The 16,905-nt window shown below is 34.3% G+C and overlaps 4 protein-coding genes across 7 annotated transcripts in view; 2 read left to right on the top strand and 2 right to left on the bottom strand.

The window, feature by feature from the left end:
* Window positions 1-6,798, top strand: part of LOC109533969 (insulin gene enhancer protein ISL-1) — a 65,650-nt gene extending 58,852 nt beyond the window's left edge. For 2 of the 3 annotated variants that reach the window (XM_048667514.1, XM_048667515.1), the window contains 2 exons: window positions 2,074-2,286; window positions 4,442-6,798. In XM_048667514.1, the coding sequence (XP_048523471.1) occupies window positions 2,074-2,286; window positions 4,442-4,642 (414 nt within the window). In that variant the 3' untranslated portion in view covers window positions 4,643-6,798. The remainder of the gene's footprint in view (window positions 1-2,073; window positions 2,287-4,441) is intronic. The other variant, XM_048667516.1, reaches the window with a different exon arrangement.
* Window positions 6,799-9,654: 2,856 nt separating this feature from the next.
* On the bottom strand, window positions 9,655-11,361 carry LOC109538634 (MIP18 family protein galla-1). Its single transcript, XM_019905964.2, has 5 exons — window positions 11,010-11,361; window positions 10,781-10,852; window positions 10,605-10,684; window positions 10,367-10,550; window positions 9,655-10,054 (listed from the first exon to the last, which is right to left on the bottom strand). The coding sequence occupies exons 1-5, from the start codon at window positions 11,041-11,043 to the stop codon at window positions 9,957-9,959; spliced, it is 468 nt and encodes a 155-aa protein (XP_019761523.1). The 5' UTR covers window positions 11,044-11,361; the 3' UTR covers window positions 9,655-9,956.
* Window positions 11,362-11,773: 412 nt separating this feature from the next.
* Window positions 11,774-14,160, top strand: LOC109538603 (charged multivesicular body protein 4b). Its single transcript, XM_019905918.2, has 5 exons — window positions 11,774-12,086; window positions 12,216-12,393; window positions 12,993-13,158; window positions 13,235-13,322; window positions 13,518-14,160. Exons 1-5 carry the CDS (start codon window positions 11,909-11,911, stop codon window positions 13,568-13,570), a joined length of 663 nt encoding a protein of 220 aa, XP_019761477.1. The 5' UTR covers window positions 11,774-11,908; the 3' UTR covers window positions 13,571-14,160.
* A 496-nt stretch (window positions 14,161-14,656) lies between these two features.
* On the bottom strand, window positions 14,657-15,991 carry LOC109538612 (bis(5'-nucleosyl)-tetraphosphatase [asymmetrical]). Of its 2 annotated transcripts, XM_019905938.2 has the most exons (3): window positions 15,590-15,991; window positions 15,099-15,524; window positions 14,657-15,037 (listed from the first exon to the last, which is right to left on the bottom strand). In XM_019905938.2, exons 1-2 carry the CDS (start codon window positions 15,825-15,827, stop codon window positions 15,358-15,360), a joined length of 405 nt encoding a protein of 134 aa, XP_019761497.2. In that variant the 5' UTR covers window positions 15,828-15,991; the 3' UTR covers window positions 14,657-15,037; window positions 15,099-15,357. The 2 variants fall into 2 exon arrangements, with proteins under 2 accessions (XP_019761497.2, XP_019761488.1); XM_019905929.2 differs by lacking the exon at window positions 15,590-15,991 and having other exon boundaries at window positions 15,099-15,512.
* Window positions 15,992-16,905: the final 914 nt, after the last annotated feature.

Raw genomic sequence — 16,905 nt, forward strand, 5'->3', positions numbered from 1 at the left:
ATGCCTCTTCTTGAAACGCTCTTCCCAACTTTTAGAACAAGCAAACTCTTTGTTTTTGATTTTACTCCCCATTTTACTAGCATTTTCTTGCAAAACACTGCCACTTATGGGAACGTTTTCTTGTCTTTTTTCCTTGTCAACCTTTCCAAGTCCCTTGTCAACCTTTTCATGTGCAGATAATTTTAACTTCCTACGTCTAACATTTGTTTTGTCATACGCTGATAAAATGTTTTCTCGGTTTTTCCATACTGTTGCAACAGTAGACTTTCCAAGTGCTAATTCTAAAGCTTTGCGTTTTTGTTTTTCCATTCTAAAACGATTTACATACATAACGCGGCAAAAAACAACAAGTCACTGCCTGTCTCTCGCTCTCACTAATATAAACAACTCCGCACGATTGGTGTTGCTGAGCGTGGAAGTTCGTTATAAACGGAAAGTGAATATACAACTAACCTAAAAAGTGATCGTTATACCCGGAAGTTCGTTATAAACGGGTTCGTTATAACCAGTAAAAAAATACGTTGGTCTTTATGGACGACGTTTCAATTAAAAGAAAAAAGTTCGTTTTAACGGAAAGTTCACTATAACCGGGTTCATTATAAGCGGACTTTACTGTAAATCAAATTCCGTAATTACCTTAAAGTTGGTTTAGGTAATAGAACAAAAAAGTTGCGTAATTAGAAGGCTAACCAACAAAGCATTCTAAACTGTTGATTTTCTGATTGATTTGAGAAAACCCGAAAATTTCGAATTTCGATTAAGTATATTATTTTTTGGCGTTAATAACAAATCTACAGCAAAACCAACTGCACGTTCTCACAGCAACATTAGTTTTATGATCCGACGTTTCGCCTCCAAGAAACCATCATCAACTTCACTTTTTCAAATACGGCTATGTCTGCTTAACAGCAAATTTCGGATTTCGAGTCGAAAAAGAAAGTTCTGACTTCTGTGCCAAAATATTAGATTCCCAAAAAGTTTCCTTTTCAACTCGACATTTTTTTGTATTGCTTGAATTATTTATTTCGCGATTAAAGTCAAAATGCCTTCGTGAATCAGACATTACAAAATTTGTAGAAGAACTTTAATTTCTAAATATCTTTCAATCAAGATTTAAATGTTCATTATCTCTAGTTCTACTCTAGACTAGTTCAGACAATTCGAGCAATGCAACTCTTCATTTTGCATCAATTTTTTATTATAAATTGCTACCTAAATATGATTAAATCCCAGTCTAGCAATCGGAAATGTTCTGTGAGTAAAATGTTCTTTTCGAATAAAACATTCTACAGAGTACAAGAATTAATCCACAGTGATGTTGTTTTTCAACAACACTTTTTTATAAGATAAAAAAAAAATGTGATATGATGTGATGAATATTTGCGTATTTTTAAATCTTGATACTTACCATTAGGTATAGAAAAGTACAAACTTTTGTAAAATTTTTACACGAATGCCGTTTATCAATATTTATCTCTCTATCTATCAAATTCCAAGGAAATTGTGCTCATTTGAACTTAAAATTGCATAACATTGATTTGAGATTAAAATTTCTTATTGAAAGTGGAGACTTGGAATTTACAAAGGGATTTCTGAGTTCCATGCCGAAATATCAATTTCCAAGAAGTAATTTCTTTTTCAACTCGAAATTTCCTCGAAATTTCTAGCTCTCATTTCGACACAGTTTCCCAGACAAATGTTCGTCCCTTCCATTCGAATTCCAAATTTATTTTCATTGATTCAATGATTTATCCGAATATTTCGAAATAAAAGTAAAAAATTCCTGTAAAAATTCGAAATTTCAAAATCTTGTTGCATTAATTGCAATTGCGTAAGTTTCAATTTCCTATTGAAAAGTCGAATATTGTAACTGAAAAAGGAATCGAACTTGTGGCACCAACCATCTCTGAAGACGGCCGACAAACGCGAAAAACTCATGAGTTTCAACCAATAACCGTTTTCCAAATACTTGGAAAAAACGATGCTTAACCGCATAAAATAAATTAGAATAGTTGTAAATAATTAATGCAAATTTGCTTATTGTTGTTATTGACATTATCTAACCTAACATAGTTTTATACGCAGGATGGCCGCAAATTGGGGTACGGTGCCATGCAAGGCATCCCTATGGTGGCTTCTTCGCCCGTACGTCACGATTCCCCTCTGGGCGTCCATCCTTTGGAGGTTCAAGCTTACCAGCCTCCATGGAAGGCGCTCCACGACTTTGCCATGCATTCAGACCTGGAGCAACCGCATCCGCCGGCTTTCCAACAATTAGTTAATCAAGTAAGTGAAGGATGATTTCTTATTTAACTCATTAAAAGTGTCCCTATTTCAGAAGTTATTTTGTTGATTCTTGAGATATGAGACTACGGCTACTATTGTAGATGAAAGCTTATCCGCCCCAGTATAAGTCTTTGAGAAAATTCGGACGTCGTACTGTTTTTTAGCAGAATAACAATTTGTCACATTATTTTAGGCATGGGTAATACAGTTAATTTTCAACAGTTGGCACAGTGTTGCCTAACTGGCCTGTTGCGCCAACTCACCGGTGCGGTTGCGTTGCAGTCACCCATTTGGTAAAATGTTCCTAAAAAATGTAGTGATTTTTTTTTGTTAGGTGTTGAAATTCCAGCCCCGGGCCTCGTAAAACTTTAATGCGCCCCTGAGCGTATTAAAGCGTAATTAAAATTGCGGCACAGTGAGACGTTATAAAAGTTATAACAAAAAATTCAGAAACGAAAAATACTTTGCAAGTTCAGAATTGTGTTTTCAGTAAAGAAGAGTGCGCTCTTAATGTCATCAAAATTTCGAATTTAACTCATCGCTAAGAAAATTTTGCTAAGGATTTGACAAAAATATTGCGCGGTACATTTTGCATCTCGCGTTTAGAAAAACGTTTTCTCAGAAACGAAAAATACTTTACAAGTTCAGAGTTGCACGATCAGTACCTACCTAAAGATAAGTGTCGTCGAAATTTCTTCAAACCTTCAAAAATGTATTCAAATCACATGAAATCCTGAATTTTGCGCGCATCGTAAATTTTGATTTGAAAATAAACGCTTTTACGCAACTGCGGAGTCTTCAATGAAAAATTCCAACTTCCAAAGTAAAGCCAGTAGAAACTTGAAAGATTGACAACCTGAAGACGTTTTATTCTTAATAAAAACTTGCACCTAAATGTCTGATACTCAAATTTCGTGAGATTTTTGTGATAAATTTACTAGAATTTATTCATGCACGTTGTATCACCGAATCGCACTACCAATTCTCTATGGCTCAAATGGTTATTGAACAACGTCAAAAAAGGCGGCGTCATGTTTCAGTCGATTTTGTAAATAAAAAAAAACAGGCAAAACTCAAAATTATTGACGTTTTTTAACAAAAAACATAAAACTGGAACCCATATTTGCATATTTGAAACGGTTCCTTGGAGACAACTTTCAAATAAGCTTGATGTAAAAATACAAAGCCGCTCAAAATATTCCCAAAGTATAAAAATAAGCTACGGAATAATCAATTGATATTAAATCCATTTTCCGTCGCTAAACACAATACATAAGTAATAAACAATTTCGATGGGGATATGATGTTGGCACAAAATGCGCACTTGATGAACAGTTAGTCACTATCAATGTTCTAAGTTTTAAGTCAATTCTATTGGATTAAACATTTAATAAAGGGCGATTGAAAATAGGTGAAATTTTCCTATTTTTTACTTTATTAGTATTTTATTGATCAATTATCATGTAAAGCCGAAAAGAAATTTCACAAAAAATTAATTTTGCGTCGCTTAACACAATAGTCCCAGTTTCTGACGTACTATTCGAAACTCCAATAAAATGTTGTGGTTACCATTTGAAATTCTCAAGTTGGCCCCTGCCTAGCCTACAAGGTCGAAGTAGGTGTGGTTTTTTTGACACGAAGAAACTTCCCCCTCCCAGATATTAACTTCTTATTTGAAACGTTTTTTCCTCGGATCACTCGTTTCGAAATATTTAAGCGTTTCAAGATAAAAAAAAAACACCCTGTATAATAAACAATTCCGATGGGGTTCTGATGTTGCCACAAACTGCGCACTTGATGAACAGTTGTCACTATCGATGTTCTAACTTCTAGATTTTAAGTCACTTGAATTGGATTGAACATTTAATTCAGGGCGATTGAAAATAGGCAAAATTTTTCTATTTTTACTTTATTAGTATTTTATTTAGATATTAATTATCACCTAATCCAGAAAAGAAATTCCACAAAAAAATAATTTTCCGTCGCTTAACACAATACATAATAAACAATTTTCGCAATCTCAATCAACTTTTCTTGTATATTTTGTAGACAAAACCTTCACAGAGCCTAAACGATCGATTGCGTTCAAAACCCAAATAACCTGTTAAATCCGTTATAAGTCTTTCGGTCTATTAATGTGGTTAACTCTTTTCAGATGCATGGGTACGACCTGCCTCCTCCGTCCATGGGCGGGCCGCCACCAGGAGGCGTAGGAGGCACAGGCGGACCGCACCCAGGCTCCCTACTAGGGGCTGGAGGCCCTCCTCCTCCTCCTGACTCCATGACTCATCCCGACAGTACGGACGGCTACGTTACCTACCTCGAAAGCGACGATAGCTTGCCTGCAAGCCCCTAACAGGGCGGCTAGCGGACGCCCTTTGAAATTAAGCCCCTACTAGAAGAGTTTGCCGCGCCGCACACCAACACCATGCTTCCCGAAGACTTGTCCGTTAAGCATGAGGAGGAGACGGTGGAACGCGTCCCATTTCTGACTCCTTTCGGGCCACGTCCACGCAATTCCAAATATGCGAAACAGAAAAAAGTGGCGCCACGTGGCCTGCAGGGGTCTTCGGAGGCACCGTGGGGTGTTGAATCTCAAGCCGCTCTGTTGAGGGCTTGCTGGAGCAACTTGATGGGGATGAATTTCGGGGCGAACATTTAGAGTTAGATTATTAGGCGAAATTTGTGATCGATTTTTCTTTTTTTGTAATTTTCTTTTTATCACGTTTTTTTTTTGTATCAGTAGTGGCGTAGTCACGGGACATAACTGCAATAAAGATTTTCGATTGGTTCAGTTGAAAATTTTCCAGCGCCTTTAATGGCTGTATTCGCAAATGACTCACAAAATGAGGCTTAATTAAAGAACTTAACTTTCAGCTACAAAATGTTGATGTTTTACAGAAAAACTTCTCTATACTAACAGTAAATAATTTTCTGCTGTGCAACTATTTTTTTATTTCTTCCAGAGGCAGTTTGTGCAGTCTTAGCTCTGATCAATTTAAGGGGAAAAGTGATTTTTTGTTCTACATAGAAATTAGAATTGAATCATCCTTGTTTCTCGCTGAGCTAATCCGGACTCTTCAGTTTTTTAAGTTCTTCTGTTCTGGTCTCAAAATGCAGTCAATAATGGATAAACTCTATGCAAAGTCAATTGAGAAAAGAGTTCCGACTACGCCGCCCCAATGAAGCCAATTTTAAATTTGAAAACACTTTTCGTCTTTCTGGTTTGCAAAAAAGTGTTTACGCATATTTCGTATTTTCATTTAATCATCGAGCAGCATTTGAATGTAAAATGGAATGCTGATTCCACATCCAGAAAGACTCAAAAAATTATATGTAAGTAATATAAAAGTATTTTTGTCCAGTACAGTCAGCAAATGCATAGAGCATTATAATGATTTAATTTTATATTAATTTTATATACTTACATTTGGTGTACATTCACAAATGATTTATGGGTTTGTCATCGCATAAAGCAATGGCACGCGTAAGTCGATTTTTTCATATCTCAAGTCTTCTTTAAAATCTTCCAATTTGGATAGCTGGTTATTAACAATTAATCACTCAAACAATCATGTAATTACACAAAATGTAATTAATAGTAATTTAATATTTATTTTTTTTTAAATAGTAAGAACTACAACAGATTTAGTGTGTTCCAAAGAGTTTGTAACATATGGAAATATGTTATTATTGATTTTAAAAAAATTATAAGTGCAGATAGTTGGGAGCTTTTTCTAAAAATCTTCTGGTTTTCAGCACAGTAACTTAAAGTTAACTTGGGTATATTTTAGCTTTTAGCTTTTCTTTAATAGTTGAACACAATCTTCTGTTGGTGCCATTGCCTTAGGGAACATTCCCTAGTGCTAGTAGGTAGCAAAATATGTTAAAAAAGTAATAATTTATTGGTCAAAGATTTGCATTTTTAGCAACTGCCTTTTTCGTTTCCTTGCGCTTTAATTCTCTTTGAAATTTGTCACTCGCAGTTAAAAGTGTTTCATTAATAATTATTAGATGTTATTCACCTAAAAGAAACTGATTTTAATGACCGTATGCTATAATATGTACTGCTGGCTGTATTATTAAATATCGAAATTAATAAGTGCAATTAAAATGCGTTATTTTTCAAGAATATCTTTAACTTGGTTAGAAAATAAAGCGCACTGTTTGTAAGCATCCAAACAAGTTTGTAACATTTGTATTCAAACTATGTAAATAAAACGTTGTTGATCTTGAAATTTACCGATTAAGTTATTGTAAGATTGTGAAATAATCTGCACGCAAATTTCATTTCGTAACATCAAAGAACAGTACATTTTTATATAAGAAAATCACATTTTTGTTCAATCAGTGGATGTGTCCACACAGGGACCATTTCAGAACAAGCAAAGCTGTTATTATGTGTTTTCTCAAAAATCTGCGCCGACCAATATGATTCTTTAATTGCTTATTGAAAGTTGAAAGACGCATAAATGCAGATTTTTCCCAGTAAAAGTATTAAGTGATTCGCTCTATACATTGTACATGCAATATTATTGAGATTGAAATTAAATTATAAATAACAGAATTATTCTTAACAATTAAGAGTATGACATTTAGTGTAAATAGAAATGTACATATATATTACATTATGACATAAAAAACTGGTGTTTTATTTTTTGAGGAGTGCGCTCAAAATGTACAAATTTCGAATTGCACTTTTCAAATTTTGCTTAGAATTTGAAAAAAAACTGTTGCGAGAAACATTTTGCATAGCGTTTCTCGAAAGCAATTTCGGAAATGAAAAAAACTCTACAAGTTCAGAGTTGAGCGTTCAGTGAAGAGTGCGCTCTAAATCTAAAATAAAATCTAAATGTGGTCAAAATTTCTTCAAACCTTCAAAAATTCATTGAAATCACATGAAATCATGAATTTTGCTCGCTTCGTAAATGCAGACTCTTCAATAAAAAATTACAACTCCCAAAGTGAAGACAGTAAAAACTTGAAAGATCGACATTCTGTAGAACACATTTTTAAATTAAATTTTGGCGTAATCTTGCACCTCAATGTCTGATATTCAAATTTCGTATGACCTTTTGTGACAAATCGACCAGAATATACTCACGCCTGTTGGTACAACTAACTCGAATTACCAATTCTCTATCCAATGCTATAAAATCGAACTGTGTGGCCCAAACGGTTATTAAGCAGCGTAAAAAAGGCGTCGTCATGTTTCAGTCGATTTCGCAATAAAAAAAATCAGGCAAAACTAAATCTCTTGACCTTTCTTGATAAAAAAAAACATAAAACTGGAGCGCATATTTGCATGTTTGAAACGATTCTTTGGAGACAAGCTTCAGATGAGCTTGATGTCTAAATACAAAGCAGCCCAAAATATTCCCAAAATGTAAAAAGTAACACGAAAGAACCAATAAATCGATACCAAATTCACATTACGAGTCAGTTCTCCATGTACATAGCAATCAGGGGCAAAGTAATGCCAAACTTACCGAAAGCTGCGTAGTGCACCTGGAAATAAAGAAGAAAATATGTTTAGTTTCTATCAAAAGCCAAGATTTGTTGAAACCAGCAAAGCAAAGAGAGATACAAATAAAGAATCAATAAAACTTCAGTTGCTTGTCGGAAAACTAAACTCAGTTGAAGCTAGAAGAATTATAGATTATAGATTTCTCTTACCAGCTTTCTGCAATCTGGGGCCCCATCCTGCATTTTCTACCCTATTTAATCCTCACTGCGCTTTCAAAAACTACAGCACTTGCCATAAGGTTCACAATGATTCTATATTTCCCATCTAAGAACGCGATTCACACGACACAAAGGATCGTCAACCCATTTCGTCCGCTGTCGGTAGAAAACTGAACATTCAACCACAAAAAAGGCACCGAACTACAGAATAAATATGATTATTCAATCATTTAATTGTTCCGCCCTTTCGATGATTCATGCTTTACTTGGCAGTTCGATTTCAGTTTGTTTACTGTTGGCATTTTTGTGGTGCCTGTTCGCATTGCAATATTTCCAAACGCAAATTTCACGTTCCAACTTAACGAAAAACGCTCCAAGCACCGATCTTTCCTAATTTAATTTAAAATTTAGAGCCATTTATGTCTGAATTTCACTCAGCTGCAGTGATTAATGCACAACTCCAAAACAAAAACTAATAACCGAATTATCTTTGTTTCTCTAAAACTATTGACTAAACAAAAAAAAACACAAAGAAATCACTTTCACACGAAATTTAAACTAATTAAAAATGTCCTTTAAAAGTTCTGAATTGAAGAATTATTCCACCACAAGCGCAATTCGCTTTGCAGCGCAGTAAGGCACGATCTTCAATGCTTTAACAATTTACTGGACTCAGATACCCAGAAAAATGTGAAATTTCAAACTCAATTCACCCTTTCGTTCAAAATGAACCGAGATTTTCACACATTTTAACTTTCAAAGAATAGAAGAAATGTAAGATTTTTACATTTTCTCTACACCTACTCCGATTGAACGTTTTGTTAAGTATTTTGCATAAAAATGTACGTACCTTTTGAAAAATTTTCCTCACGTCATCTGTTTCGCTACTCTATGCATTTTCCAAGAAAATTTACACAGTCGACGTTTGGTCTGATTAATTGCAATACTTTCCCGAATATTTTTTTCTAAATTTTAATTTGCATATATGAAGAAGTTTCTAATTCCGGCAATTTTACGTTAAAGTTGGAAAACGCTTGGACACAAAATACGCTTCGAAGAGGGATGGATGATTTAAATTCCAAAAAATATGTAAAATCTTAAAGTGTTCGAAATTTGCGGATGAGAAAAGCGGATCAAAAATATAAATTCAACACTGTCTTCCCGAAAGAATTCGACTTACAATTTTGAACCACCTCCAATCTAAAACAAGTTGCATTTTAAATATAATACAACACTTACTTTCAATGTAACAGTTACTTTTATAAACACAATTTTTCACTAGCTACCAAATATACTCCATATTCGCCATTTTATCCAGAAATATTTGTATGCAACATTTTTGAAATCCCTACTTCTAGAAAACCAATACATACGAGACGGAACTTAAATGTTAACTAAAATCATTCAATGACGAACGGCAAAATAGTTGTATTGCTCAAAGACAAAGCAAAAATAAGTCGAAATGCGTTTAATTCCAATAAACAAAAACTGTTCATAAAAGAAGTAACAGCTTTTTCGCAAAAGATACCACATGGATCTGAATATAATGCAGAAAAATGTTCAAAGCATGCACATTTTTAGAACAGCCGGTATTAGTACTGTGGAATAAATGACCATTTTTCAATTTGATTCAAAGTTTTGAAATGAAAAGATTATACAATTTATTAACAAAAACTACACCTGTCAATTTAGAACGTATTGGTTTATTAAAACGTTACAGAATAAATACTACAACAATATTTTAAACTTTATTTTTCTCATATAGAAAACGAAAGCAAATATAATTGTATTACAACTTATGGGTCTACTTAATCTATTTTCAATCAATTTTTCAGACGATAAATCGTGACCAATAGTACCGACCTTCATCTTTGCCAAACTCACATAGATTTCAATGTGAGTTCGCATATATGACGTAAGTTAGCGCATTTAAAAAATTAGCCGATCTTTAATTTATCATAAAATACGAATTTCGACAGACATTTTCAGTCTTCATCTTTGATACAAGTTTCAACGATTTCTCTTAGGTTTGGGTTTTCCATGGCTGCAGCTATTCGCTCTTTGTCATTAATCTGTTTGTTAACTAGAAACGATTAATAAATATTCTAACTATCGCCGGCAAGTAAATGCGTTTTATATTTTTATTCTTCTCAAATATTCAGGGAATGTAAGGATAAGGAAGAAGTTATTCAGGATACAAGTATTAGAAATACAATCAAAAGATAAGAAATGTTGCCTATGATGAATAACTAGCTGATTTTACACTCATTAGAAGTAATTTAAAATATTCATTATGTACGGTTTTTAATTAAGTATTTGAATCTTCCTAAATGTAGCTAATTAACTAACTCTGCAAATGTTTCTTTACGCATTCTAACGCAATTCTGATACTTACTCTCATGCTCTGTTGTGTGGGCGCCCTCCTTGATAAAAATATTCAGTTTTATAGGAAAAGGCATATCTCTTTGCAGCTTCACCCTTATGCACAGTCCAATTAAAGTTGCCAGCGAGCAATGGGGTACTGTGGGGTTAAATTCCACTCGGATTACATTAACGCCGCCTCCAGTCGGTGCTTTTATCTGTAAATATAATATTATACTTAAGTTTAAATATTAGTAGTTACAAGAACTTACAAAAATTCCGTCTTCGTATATAACGCCAAGTTCTTCTAAAGTGTTGGGCTTTTCTGGGTCCTTAATATTCCTTAACAAATCTAGAACAAGATTTTACATCAATAAAATTGTTTTCGTTGCTTAAGTAAACCGATATGGAAAAAAGTATAAAAAACAGATATAAAAATGTTATTTACCATAAATCATGTCTTTGATTTCTTCAGAGTCCTTAGGTGGATCCACATCTTTCAATTTCTGTTTACCATCGCCTAATTTTTTCCGGAAAAACGACAAAAACATATTAGAACAATCAATCAATTGGTTTTGGAATGTTTGAAAAATTCGAACATTTGCTGATATATTTTTGATAAAAAAACAGCTGATGTTTTGATCAGTTGACAAACACTGACATGCAGTTAACCTAACCTTCATCCTGTTCTTGATTCCCCGAACCAAACATGTTTAAAAATTGTGTTTTTTCACTAATTTTCTGCAAAAGATGTAGTAGCCCTGTTGTTTGCCGCACATTCTACACAAACACACATAAATTTAATCTAAAACAACATTGATAAAGACCACTTATCTGTATCGACCCTTTAAAAACAAACAGGCCTCGCTGTTACCACTCTGGCAACTGCAATCTCTAGTTAATTTTTATGTATTATATAACCGAAGCATTGAAAAACAACGATAACAAAATCATAATTTACAGCCAAGTTCGAATGATAGTATTTTTTTGCCAAAAAAGTTATTTATAAAACACTGATAATTTGGATAAATGGCAACGTGGCGGACATACATCTAAAATAAAAATAAACAAAAAAAGTATTCTCAAAAAAATTTCTCTAAATTCAACAGAGACTCTAATTGAAGTGAAGCTGTAGGTCCTAATAGAGCATGCTCTATCCAGCGGTGTAATCATAATCATTCCAGCACTAGTTTTAATAATAAAAAATATATTGAAAGGTAGGGTGCAAATTTCTAAAGTGTAGTCACCGCCACCATTTTATGTAGTCAAAAGAAATATGCCCTTTTTCACTAATAAAACTAATAATTCCTTACAAATGTTTGTTTGCTTTTTTGAAATAAATAATAATTTAAAAACCTTGCACTGTTTACTATTTGCTTTCCAAATAAATATCATTTTCAGAATTTGGAAACACTTGGCAACCCTATTACTTATGTTGACAGTATCCCATCATTTATCTGTCTTTGCAGTTGACGTCTGTCACCTTTTGTTAAACACTTCAATGGTGACTTTTTACGTTGTTTATTGAAATCTGACTCATAGTTATTAATTACGCCAGTTGGTTTTGATTGAAAAAATGTCGTTCTTCGGGAAATTATTCGGGGGCAAGAAGGAGGAAGCGCCCTCGACCAGCGACGCCATCCAGAAACTAAGAGAAACCCAAGATCTGCTGGCGAAAAAACAGGAATACCTAGAAAAGCAGATAGACGACTGTATTTTAACTGCTAGGAAAAATGCCTCAAAAAACAAAAGACGTAAGTCCACAGTACAAAAGCTCCTCAAAATCCCCACGAAAATATGTAAGAATTATCGGATGATAATAATTATTAGTCACCTGCAATCAAATACTATTCAACTCCATTTTAAACTAATTTTTTGTGCAGTTGCTTTGCAAGCCCTGAAGAAGAAGAAGCGACTGGAAAAGACCCTGCAGCAGGTGGATGGGACTTTGACAACCCTCGAATTACAAAAAGATGCGTTGGAAGGCGCAAACACCAATGCTGCAGTTCTGATTTCGATGAAAGATGCAGCTGCTGCCCTCAAAAATGCCCATAAGAATCTGTAAGTAAACTTTCACGTTTTCGTTTTCAGTGGTAACTCAGTTTTAATCTATTGCCACAATTTTAAATGAATTTTAACAAGAAATCCTGGTCACTGGTAGAACGGAGTCATAATTTAACATTACGCTTTATTGTGCATGTTAAGCACTTGAGTGAAGTTTGAAAAAAGTTCGAAAAAGTTATGAATTGGGAACGCAGCACTTATCTTATACATAGTAACTAAATATGCTACTTTGAACTTCTATAAAAGGAAATCTAGTTCAATCGTGGAATGTAGAAAATACTGGTGCCCAAGTTTAATTACGGTGTTCGCATCAAATGCGTACATACCCCTGAAGATGGTAGCCATGAGGGCTATCGAAATATCAGTACCAAATTCCTATCTGCGGCGATCTAATCAGGATTAATATTTCAGTCTGCAGTATTTTAAAACAAAAAGGGCGGAAGCAAACGAAACAATATTCTTTCACAATTGGAAATTTGATTCCCAAGATAAATTTCCTTTTCTAATTGTTACTGATGAAATAAATTCACATCCTCACTTTCTCAAGACAATTTTGGTATACTGATGAATTTTGTATAGTGATTTTTTTAATTTAGGGATATCGACAATGTCCATGATATAATGGACGACATAGCTGAGCAACATGATATAGCCAACGAAATATCGAATGCAATCAGCAGCCCTGTAGGCTTTGGGGAAGACATAGATGAAGATGAACTGAACAAGGAATTAGAAGAGTTAGAAGAGGAGGAATTAGAAAAAGTAAGAAGCATTTCTATTTTTTGTGCAGTTGTTTTTGCCACTTTGTATGTACGAGTAATAATTTTACCGTTTTTAGGGTCTTATTGATGTGCCTGGACCTACGAAATTACCAGATCTTCCCGACGTCGAAGAAGTGGAGAAGGAAAAAGTCAAAAAGCCAGCAAGTAAGTTTACCTTTTCATGATTTCATATTCAGTTTGATTTCAGAAATTAATAACTAAATACGTTTTAAATATTTCTGCTTTACCTCAACAAATTAGCAATAATATTCTAGTGGGATTAGTTCATTGTCTATCTTCATTTTGTCAACTCCATCTGAGTTATTGACTAAAAAACGCTCAATATATTTATTTTTTCAGAAAAAGTCGAAGATCATGACGACTTGAAAGAATTGGAAAACTGGGCCTTATAAATAAATACCCGTTACGAAATGTTAATAAACCGCAAACTTAGGAGAAGGTAGACGCTGCAGTGTTCTAATTTTAATTTTGTAGCCTTCATTATTGGAACCTCTAAATCCTTTTTTAATTAACGCTATCTTGGAAAGAATTAGCTTGATAAAGGATTTAACAGCGTCTTTAGCACATTTTCAACGATCTAAGCATTTTAGTAAAACTATCCGATATTTGTTACATTAATCAACTTAGTTATGTATATAAAAATTATTTTGAAGAAAACAACACAGTTTTTTTATGATAGATATTTCACTAAGAATATGAACATTATAAGGTTAAATTCAAATCTATTTGTATTAAGATGCAAAAAGGATGTATTTCTTTAAGATTGATATCTGAACAACTGAAGGGAACTGTTATTTCTTTAAAGTAAGTTCTCAACAATTCTAATATTAGAAAACAGGATAGTGCTTTTTCTGATGCACATTATTAATGAATTTTTTTCCATAAACGAAAACTCTGGAAATTACATAATCAAATATTCAGAACTACATTATAAATGAAGTGTGACATAATTAGTGAAATAATAAAATACATTTTATAACAACTGGAATTACTTGCTGGAAAATACGAACTTTTTCTTGAACTGTTGTGGAATGTGTGTGTGGAATTTTTCCAATTACTCAAGAGAAAATCAAACAAAAATTGGAAATTCAAAAGTGTAATAACAACCAACACGAAAAGTGCTCTTTGCAAATACCTTCTGTAAGTACTAGCATCAAATGGAAGGAAGTTAAGGTCCCTCTTCAATAAGCATCATAAAGAGGTAGTTTAATGCGTGCGCTCAGGAAATTTCAACACTAGTCAGCCCTCAAAGGCTTATAATTAAGCAATTAAAGATAAGGACCCAAAAAGCAAAGTTTACTTAGTGTAAAACCAAAAAATGTGTTACAAATAACATGAATAATTTCAGCTAATCAAGCCGAAAGTCCGTTTTCTGGACTTTCGCAGGTGATCAACAATTACACAGTTTTTTTTACAAAGGAAAGGACTGAGGAAACAAACTGAGAATAAAAAACCTGAATATAGAAAGTAAAAACTGATCACAGTGAAAAAGTTTAATTACAGTTATGTAGCTGATTTATGTAGCTTTAAAACCAACCTTTATAGATTTCGTTCTTTCCTCAAAAATTCGTCAAACTTGTTCAAAACGTCCTCCATATCCTGGTACCCGGAAATTTCGCAGGCCTCCTTCAACGGGAGCCATTTGAAGTCTTGATGTTCATTAGACAGTTTCACTTTTGCATCTGGATTGATCAGCTCCGCCAACCAGTAGTGGACGACTTTGGGTTTGCCTTTCACCTTGTAATTCAGTGTTGTTTTGGTTTCTTCAAAGACCTTAATATCGGCTTTTTTCAGCCCAGACTCTTCCTGGGTTTCACGGTAGGCTGTCATCAAGTCAGTCTCCCCAGGATCAACGTGTCCTACAACAGTAAAAGTCCTTTAATATGATTTGTGCTTGGAAATCGCCTGAATTGAAAGTACCTTTGGGAGGAGTCCAGTGATGGATACCGTATGATGTTTGCAGTAAAAGATATTCGATTTTGGATGAAGCGTATCGGAAAATCACAAAACCAGCTGCCACTTTGGGAGCCATAGCAATGAAGTCTTTTAAGAGGAAAATTAATCTACTGTTGTCTTAATTTTTAAAAAGGTTAGGATGCTAAAAACACGGACAACACCACGTTGCCGTTTCTTCGCAATGTTATTGACTTGATTTGATACTGTGTGACCCTACACTAGTCTACACATTACCAAATCCTGCATGTAAAGCCTTTGCTTCAGCTAAAGATATTGGCTTAAGGGCAAAACCTTCTAGACGAGGTTCATGTTCCAAATCTCGAAGTTTATGCACCTTGTCCTTGATTTCCTCATGCAAGCTCTTTAGACGTTCTTCAGCTGCAGCTAAATCTGAAAAATGTTATCGCACAGCTTCAAACTTCTCCAACTGTGTACGAATTTCAGTGAGAACTTACCGTTTCGTAGTATAGCCTTACATTCCTCAGTGGGTCGCTCAATGCGGACTGACCCTAATTGCATCCAGGTATTTCGTTCGTATACTTGTTCCAGAGCTCTTAGGGCTTCTCTGTTCTTGTTTTGAGAATTGGCTAATTTCATCTTTTCCTCTCTCAACGTTAAAATGTCTTGGCTTACTCTTTCAACCTCTTGCAAGTATGTAAACGTCTTTTGCTGGGCACTATCCAGTTTATCCATTACTTCGTTATACGTTCAAATATGAATAGTTGTTAACAACAGTAGATAAGTTCCTCACAACCGCCAAAGAAATTCTTGTTTATGGAGAAACTCAGGTTAGTGTTTTAGATCAGGGCTGGGTGTTTATTTTCATCCGTTTACGTGAGCACTCCCGGGAAAGTTTTGTATTGCCAATTGCCTAAAATCGATTTTAGGCAATTGGCAATACAAAAACAAATCATGAGCTGGGCTGAATATGGATCTGCCACTTAGCTATTTTTTTAAACTATGTATGGTAGTATTAAATCTTGAAACTGGATCGGCCATTTGAGTAGAGTTTATCCGACAATAGTTGCCACAGTACACTGCTTTACTATGTACAATAGGGATGTTCTGCTGCGATCACATCTTCAATGCAAATTTTTGACCCTTTTTTCAAACCGTTGGCAAAAATCAAACTTTAGTGCGATTGATTTGGAAATTTCAGCGCTCTCAACCACATGAGTCTTCTATAAGGTGTGAAAGTTTCAAGTTGCTAGCTGCTCTAAATAAGAAGTTATAAATTGTTAAAGGAAAGCGTGCAGTTAGGTAAAAGTGCGAATTTTCCGTCCCTCTTAATAGTGCAATCAAAGTCAAGCAGTCACAAAACATGGCCTATTTTGCGTATGGTTTAGTTTGATTTTGGTGGATCCGCTAAACATTGTGCAGGCTCTCACAATAGATTGAGCTAAAAAGGTTTTCATCTTTCCTGACACAATTGTCTTGTTGCAATAGCAAACGATTGATTGGAGAGCGAGTATTTAATTTAGCATTCAAAATTCAAAAGCGGCCCCTTATCCAAACCAGTCTGATCGAGGACTGGAAATTTCTAGAAAATCGTCAATAAGAAAAAACTTATTGTGAATGCCTTTGTATTTGTCTGATTTACACGAGATCCACGCCTAGAGCTGGATTCTTGGCTGCGGCCACTATGGAGATTTGGAGCAAAAAAGAAAAGTTGTACCCGTAAAAAGTAAATCTCTATCTATGAATATTAAAATTAGAAGATAATAAACCGGTTTGCTAAAATGTTCTCGATGATTACACGTATACTGACTAC

Source organism: Dendroctonus ponderosae, unplaced genomic scaffold (assembly GCF_020466585.1).
Source record: "Dendroctonus ponderosae isolate FM_Combo_2020 unplaced genomic scaffold, Dpon_F_20191213v2 Dpon_F_20191213_6, whole genome shotgun sequence".
NCBI lineage: Eukaryota > Metazoa > Arthropoda > Insecta > Coleoptera > Curculionidae > Dendroctonus > Dendroctonus ponderosae.